This window comes from Merops nubicus, unplaced genomic scaffold (genome assembly GCF_000691845.1).
Source record: "Merops nubicus isolate BGI_N331 unplaced genomic scaffold, ASM69184v1 scaffold10547, whole genome shotgun sequence".
NCBI lineage: Eukaryota > Metazoa > Chordata > Aves > Coraciiformes > Meropidae > Merops > Merops nubicus.
Window position 1 is genome coordinate 18,535 of NW_008619588.1, and position 8,442 is coordinate 26,976.

The following is an 8,442-nucleotide window of genomic DNA, read 5'->3' on the forward strand; positions in this document are numbered from 1 at the left end:
TAAGGGGGTTTGCTTCACTGCAATAAGACATGGCAGTTAAGTTATTTAGGTTCATGCATTCATTCTGCTTGAATGCCTATTTATCTCTGTTATTTACAGATAGCCAACAACATTTTGTTCACCAACTTTCAGTTTCCAAGGACCATCTGAGACACTTCAACTATAATAAATAGTATTTTATTATTAAAAAAACGGGTAAAAAGCTTTATTTATGTGACATAAGAAACACAGTACTTTTCAGAAGGTTAATTCAGATGCCATCCAGTGATTTCCATGTGTTTGAGGTCCACAGCTTGTAGCCAACAAATGCTTTATTATTAAAAATTGAGTGCTGACCTTGCATTTGGTGTCAGAATGAAGCTCAGACTTTTCCCATACAGAAGTTTTCTGAAACAGTGTCTGTTCCTAAAATGCATCAAAAACATCAACTGGAGAAGAAAGACTCTCTTTAACACTCAGAAGAAGAGGTCATTAACTTCATTTCACATCCCCTTGGTGAGATCAGTGTCTTTTCCCAGAAAAGGACGCTGGTTCACGGCACAACAATCTTGCTGTTGGGAAAGAGGTTTTTGTATCTGCCAAAAGCAGAGTTGCTGATTATCACCTTCACCCTGGCTGTACCATCCTCGGGCATGACTTCCACCTCCTGCACTGTTGCTTCTTTATAGAGCCAACTGTAAAAATAAAAGCATATTATCACCCTAAAGGTATGACTCAGCACATAAAATGTGATCTGTGTTTTAAGTCAACATGTTCTAATCTAGGCAATTTAACACTTTAACAGATAAAGTCCTTCACTTAACTTTCTGTTTGCTGTTTGCTATTTGCTGTTTGGAAATTTGCTGTTTTCCTAAATTATTCAGATTTGTGGTTTTGTCAAAAACCTGGCTCCTGGACCAGTGGCATGGTCTTTCAGGAGGTAAGTTTTATTGTAGTAGCACACACAGCTCTGTGAAGGACATTTTCAGAAGCAGACTCCAGAGTATCTAATGGGGATATTTTTTCTCAATAGGTCAGAAAATTTTGATAATTATCCCTATAATCCTTTACACAGATTAAAATCAGTATGATATGATTTGGAAATTTTAAGACATGCAAGACTAAAAGTTTCATTATTTCTCCAAGTCCTTCTTAAAATTAAAAAACTGTTTACCTTAGCTGAGGTCCTTCTAAGTTGATGTTAACTGTCAGAATCTTTTTCCCTGTCACTGTCAAAATTTTCTTCTCTATTTCTTCTTTCAGCTCTTCTAAACCATGTCCATGCAGAGCAGAAATGGCTAAAGCATTTTCTTCAGTGGGTTTATACCTGAAAAACAACAACTGCTATCGCATTTGCTCATGAAGATTAGGCTGTAAAAATATTCCAAGCATGGACAATTTAATTTTATTACTTTATACTGGCACCTTCCTGCAGAAGCCACTTGTCTGACTCAAGTGGTTTCTTTTGTAATCAAAAGATAAGTATTTATTTTTAGGACCAAAATTATATAAGTGGAAGATTGAGAAACACTGTTAGACATATTCAGAAGTGTGGGAGCTCTTTTTTAGGCTAAGAATTATAAGGCTTCCAGAACACAAGAAATATTTCAGTACACTTAGCATCTCCTGCTTACCTTTCTATCAAATCCACTTTGTTATGAACTTCTATGATTGAGTCCAGTAAGTGGCTGGGAAGATTAAGATTCTTCAGAACCGACAGAACAGTTGCTTTCTGGAGGGTGGTTTCTGGGTGAGTAATATCCCTCACATGAACTATCAGATCCTAGCAAGCATCAATGTGCAGGACAGTTAATGAAACACAGCAGTTACCAGCCTGCAGAGATTTTATACTATTTTTGCATTGCTAATTCATGTAAGATACTTTCCTATCCATTAGATAATACACTGGCAGGCTAACACTAACACCAACTACTAAAACGGTATTACACCAATTCTAGTTTTTGCACCACAAAGGAAGAAAATCTGTGGCAGCTTAGTCCTTCACTTCACAGTGAGTACTGCTTCCCAAAACCCTGAAACAAACCCTGTCAACCAAGCTAGTTACAAAATTCAGGTTTCAAACAATAACTGACTCAATTTTTCAAAGTCAGTGCTGTGTAATAAGGCTTCAAAAATACTGGAGAAGACAGAGTGAACTCTAAAAAGGCTTTAGAAGAGTAATGGCTGAAAAACTATTTCAAAAATGGTGGGGAAATTCCCACGTAACTTTTATGTTCAAATGCAGATTATCCTTATCCTTATCCTTAGCCCCTAAGAATCTGTTACTGGTGTTTCACTTGGAAAGCTTTGCACAACAGCAATCAGTTTCAAGTATGTACGCGATCATTCTTGCCATGATAAAAACTAGGCAACCGAATTCAATACTTGCATTCAAAATGTTTCATCAGCTTTGCTCAAGATACTGCTTCAAACTTCTGAAAATTAATCAGAAGTAAATTTCTTGCCTTTCATTTAATGCCTCAGAATAAAAGACAAATGGGGTAGTTGGAGCCAGCTTTTGAAAGTCCTGTTATTGCAGGCTGAAGTCCAGTCCTCAGGAGCATTCCCCCATCTAGCTGCCACTGAATTTCATTTCCTTTGATGATACAGGCTTTTTGTTTAAATGTCTGTGTGTATGCAGCTTTACACTTTGCTATAACACAGGAAACTAACTTTAATGAGAAAATGATTGGAAAAATACATTTATGTTTATTACATGCTGCCTGCATCACATCACAATCACCTACTTCTAGCGCTACAGGCAACCTTAAGTTAAAACCAGATCATTCCAGAGGCTTTATTTTAACTGTCAACAAAGCTAGTCTCAGCTTATTTGGATGCACTACTTAGGTTTTCAGACATTTAATCAGCAGAATCTGATTTATCTGGTTTACGTATCATGGAGAAGAACACAAAACCCAAATAAAGCCTTTCTGAAATCTCTTCATTATGTACATGTTCTGCATAATTTCAAGTATCAGAAAATTGGTTTATGATATGAAATTTACATCATTATCTTAGGAGACCACTATAGTCAGCTGGATACTTCACTAAGAGCAGCATGCCAATTAACTTCCCCTTTTTGGAAGGGGTGAGGATTATCCAAAAGGAAATTTGATCACTCAGATTTTATAGTCAACTACTTACTGAGTAGGCCACTTCTTCTAATGTCGCTGAAAAGGACTCAACCAGATTATGTGGGAGATCAGTCAGAAACCCAATGGTGTCAACATAAATAACTGCCATATGTGAGGGCAGATAGCCAGCATGGGCTGTGATATCAAGAGTGGCAAACAGCTGATCTCGAGGTTGCAGCCCTGCTTCTCCAGTCAAGGCTTTGATCAAGGTAGTTTTTCCTAATTAAACAAACAAAGGACAAGATTTTAATGGCTTCTTTCAAGGAAAAAGTCCATTTGCAAGGCTCAAGTGAGTTGTATGACATATCTTTTCTTATCTATTTCACTAATTTAAACCTAGCCTACGATTAGTTATCTATGTGATGTTAGTAAATCCAAAGACAGTCTTAACTTTCATAACTTGGAATTGGATTTAAGGCCACGTCTGGAAGCTATGCTGCAAAATCACACGATGATCAAAGACCTGCAAAGTGACCTACCCACATCTCTCACCTCACAGACTATCTGAAGAGCACTGCCATGACAGCATGAGGAGGCAGACATTTACACATTCCCCAGGGCTTCTGTTGTCAAATAATTCAATATTTACTTGAATTATTAATCCAAAACCAAACACAAACACTAATAATATGTAGCTTATTAGGTTTAGGGTTTATGCTTTTACTGGGTGTTTCCTCATGACTGTAATACTAGAGACATGCATTTAACTCAATAAATATTTCACAGAATTTAGTCATTAAAGTGCTCAGCATATACCCTAGTTAAAGTATTTCAATTATGTGTACTAAATTGTTATATATGTATCTGTAGTTAAATCTTCAGTTTTACAAGTATGGAAGTATGACATTTAAGAGAAATTTAGCATGTAAGCCAAATCTTTGAGTATATAACTGATAACAAAATTAGTGGAAGGTAAATTTGTTTTTATTAAGATGCTGGGTAAGAAAATGAGATGGTCCTGAGATAATGTAACCTGAAAAAAGTGTTCAGTCCAAAGTCTATTTATGCCTTGTGTCTGAATTCACTTGTGTAGACTATATGAAAAAAGAGAACAGAAAGCCCCCTTAGCTTTATTTAGATTCTTTTAGGAACACATCTCAGAATGCTATACAACAGTCAGTGAAAAGCTACAGTGCTTCTTAAGCACATTTCTCACATGGACTGCCAGCTCTCCTGAATGTTCCTTGTGTGCCTCAAGCCTCAGTGATCCAAACACTCATGTACTTCTCTCTACTCATTCTGATCGAGTCATAGAGATTACTCTATATAGAAAGGGACAGCACAACAGTGGTAGGCATTTCTTCAAAACATGTCTTCAAGATGAAAAAAAACCCAAATCTAACTAAAACAAGCGCAATTTGCTTTGCTAACTACATTCGAATTGATACATATTAATTACACAATTTATCAGCTAATTAAAATAGGAAGCCTATTCACACTGAAATGAGATTCTGGCTAGAGTTTCTAATTGAAAATTGGACCATGTAAGCTCTTTGGTGTTATAACTCATGAGTCTGTGCTTACCACAATTAGTATAGCCCATTACTGAGACAGTCGGAAACTCGCGTTTTCTGCGCTGAGTTCTAAGTAAAGACCTTTTTCTTCTTAGTCTCTCCAGAGCATTCCTAATTTTAAGTTCTTTTTCTTTCAGGACACGAGTCTGTGTCTCCATGAACGTTTCACCTGAAAAATACAAATGGATAATTGACAGAATAGCCTACAAGAGAAAGAGTAAACCAAGTGATGTTGTGCATTTGGAAATCAAGTGAGTTAGCACTAGGGCATAGAAGTTCAGTTGCATAAGCAACTAAAACTACATATTCTTGCCTAAAAGTCAGAGGGATGAGTAATTATTTAAAAATACACTAAGCACTGTAGTATAACCATGTACGTTTATAATAAACCCCTGTGGCAGCAAACAGTCTGGTCTGTGGCCACTTATTGAGCCAGTCCAGACCAAAACTTTATTATACAAGTTACTTTTCAAAAAATTTTTGCACTTCACTTAATCAGATGCAGAACACAGACAGTTTTTCCTCCCAGCCTCCTCCAAACAGACTAAGATGCAATTAAATTTGTTTAAATGCTATGGAGAAAAAATATCCTCATAATCCTTGAGAATTTTTAGACTGTACCTGAGCCCATGATGTATCTTGATCCACCCCTCTGCTGATCTAGCTGAGACACCTCATTTTTCAAATTTGACCTGGCAGTGGAGTAACAGTTAATTAGAAGCAATTTTCTTTAATCAAACTACCCTAAAATGCCTAACAAATGTGAAGCAGTAGTGATATTCTAATAGTACAAATAAAACCACTTAATGAAAATTTTAGCTTTAAATAAAACCTGCTCACAGCAAGAAGCCTGGAAAAAAAACAAAACACCAAAAATCCAGATTTTCCTGACTCCTCAACTATGGCTCAAAAAAACATGCAACTCTCTCAGCAAATTATAATGACTAATCAGAAATTTCAGAGAGCCAAAGATGCCCCTGATACATCCATGCAACTCACACCAATTGCCATGTGCCAATATTTCTATGCCATGTAATGTAGAAACGTCGAAAATTCAGATACAAATCAATGCCTTTAATTGTCCTCATTTATAGCTTTCCTTCTTCAACCCAACCAATGACATTAAAGCAAATATTCCTATGCTCTAATCAATCACTGAGCACTAGGCAAGCACTGAAACAATGTCATTCTTCTATACAGTCCAGTATTACTATTTTTGTTACTGTAAAGCAATAGTCACTAAAATACCAGTATGTGATTTGCCCAAGCTCAAGGTACCTGAGAAGTGGAATTTCGGCCAGTGCTATCTGAAGTTTTGCTTCTTTGGTCTGGGCATTACAACGGAAAATGTGAAGCACAACTGTGTATCTGTCAAAGACCTTCACGCCCCAGGCATCTTCTAGTTCTCTCTTCAGCCATGCAAGACAAAACAACCTGGGTGTCTTTTTTTTACCCGAAGTATCTGTGTATCAATTCCTACACAGAGCTGCAGTTACAGGTAGCTGATGGATGCTTGAACTCTGAGGATCTCAGGATCCCACTTCAATGGATGGGCAATGATTAGGAGCACAAAAAGACAAAACTTGTTTGACCATGAAGAAAGGTCATCAAAACAGTTTAGAAGCAGAACTTAATGTCTAGGCCCACCAAATTCAGCACAAATCCTCCCACTGCCTTTCATGGATTCTGACAACAGTGCATACAGCACATCTCAGAATCAAGCATCTCAGTGGTTAAGCCCTTGTGAAAAAAATATGAAATGCTGGAATGGGAGAGGGCTAACATAAGAAATGAAAAAAAGTTACCAAAATAATAATAATAAAAAAAAAAATAAAAAGAGAGGAAGGCAGGGAAATTATTTTGTAATCACCTTTTCAGAGTGTACTTACAAAAATCAAAAAACCCAACAAACAACTAAACACAAAAGCCCTGAGGCTTGCTCTAATTCAGCAAAAATATGCTGTTCACCTCTGCCTTTGTAATCTAGAATGCTTGTGTTTTATACATGTTACCACTTTCTTGAATCAACCCTATTCAATCGGTCTTAAGACCCAGATTTGCAAGATTTTTTTTTTTAGCAAACCTAGTACTAGAACAACTCTTACTATAAATTAGGGAATAAAACCCAGGAAATTGAAATTAAACATTTCAACTTCTATTTCATCAATAAATTGAAGTGCTTGAGATAGCTCTATTAGAGATATTCATCATCTCTGTTCATTTTATAATCAGGGAGAGTTCAAAGCTACCAGCAGAGCATAACTGTTTGCTTGAGGAGTTTGCATGCACTTTACACCCTGCACGACGCTGTACATGCACAAACCCTACAAAGTACTTTTTTCAGTTTGTCTAAGCATTTCAAAGAGCATCTGTAGTTCATGCACCAATTGTTTTACTGCCAGTGTTAAAAACAGTGAGGCAGGCTTCTCCCCTCAACATATTCCATCCATTAAAAGGATAGTTTCTTTTTAAGGGTTAGGAATGAAAGTGTCAATATTAGAAATGTTTAAGTTTGCTCTGAATTTACATCTCATATTCAAAATACAACACAGCATCCACAGAACTACAGGAGAATAAATACGTTATCCATATAGGTATAGAAACTGGGGCATACAGCTAATCCAAAACATTGACATTCTTCATAATAAAGCTGTGCCACCATTTGTGAAAAAGACCCTGAGCAACTTTTCAAACATGGTAAGCAGTGACAGTTGCAAACGTGTGAGCAGAGTGTATACTGAACAGCTATTAGACTGGTGGAAAATTTCATGCACAAGAGCTAGAAGCACACATATCAAATGGACATATGTAAGGGGAATTGTTTCCTTTCAACAAAACTCAACCCAGGGGGCATCATCTATTACCATTTGCAAATTCAGTCATAACTGACCCTAATTCTCATAAATTCAATAGCTTCCGAACAACACTGATGTAAAGAATATGAACTGATATTATATTTAATTACCTTTGTTAGTGAAGATATTCTTTCCACATTCATGAAGACAGCTGTCACATTGGGCAATTTTTTAATCTTTTCTAAAAGATGGATAACCATTTCAAGATACAGTGTTAAATGTCAATTCTCTTTCTAAAATATATAGAATATAAACCCATTTTGCACAGAGCAGAATGCTCATAAAATATCAAGTGGCACCATATTCTTTGCTCAGTTGTAACTGCACTAATTTAGGACTACATCAAGAACAGCTGCCAGTTTCACCTATGTCAGTCACCTAGACACAGGGAATAAGGTGCCTCACCCATTCTCAGTGAGCATGAGTTATTTCTATGCTGTTGCTTTCACAACCTTAACAGAATTCTTTGAAGTTTGTCTTCAAAATTGCATAAAGGATAAACAAAATTCTCCCTCTCTTCAGCATTCACATCTCTCCTTAAACAGTTCAGCTGCACAAGTCTTCAATTTAGAGCAAGGCAGTGATGAAAAATCTCAGTCCTTACCTGTCAAAACCTGAAAGTTTCCTTTGCCAAAAATAAACTTCTTGTCAGGATTTTTTGTAGGAATAATTATTTTTTCTACAACGGTCCAGTTCTGAAGGGTATCTACAAGAGCAACGGCTTCAGCAATCTGCAGTTCAGCTTTAAGAACACAAAAGAAAAAAAAATAAAGAACCATCATAACTTTGCTCAGATTTCCAGTAACTACAGTATGTGTGTGAAAGGGGAAAAAACTAAGCTACAGTGAAAATCTACTGGGGTATATATTTTAACCTCTGGCACAAGGAGCAAAATGTCTTACCTCCAATCAGAGTAACTACATTTCTAGTTTGATGCAATTTGATCACCCAAAGCAT

General features: G+C 36.6%; 1 protein-coding gene across 1 annotated transcript; it reads right to left on the reverse strand.

Moving 5' to 3' along the window:
- Nucleotides 1–472: 472 nt before the first annotated feature.
- Nucleotides 473–8,227, reverse strand: GTPBP6 (GTP binding protein 6 (putative); the record flags this gene model as incomplete). Its single annotated transcript, XM_008943840.1, has 9 exons — nt 473–674; nt 1,154–1,306; nt 1,614–1,762; nt 3,127–3,335; nt 4,641–4,799; nt 5,252–5,322; nt 5,909–6,039; nt 7,596–7,666; nt 8,090–8,227. Coding segments are annotated over 9 exons (1,223 nt in total), but the record flags the coding sequence as incomplete, so codon positions are not given.
- Between the last annotated feature and the right edge of the window lie 215 nt (nt 8,228–8,442).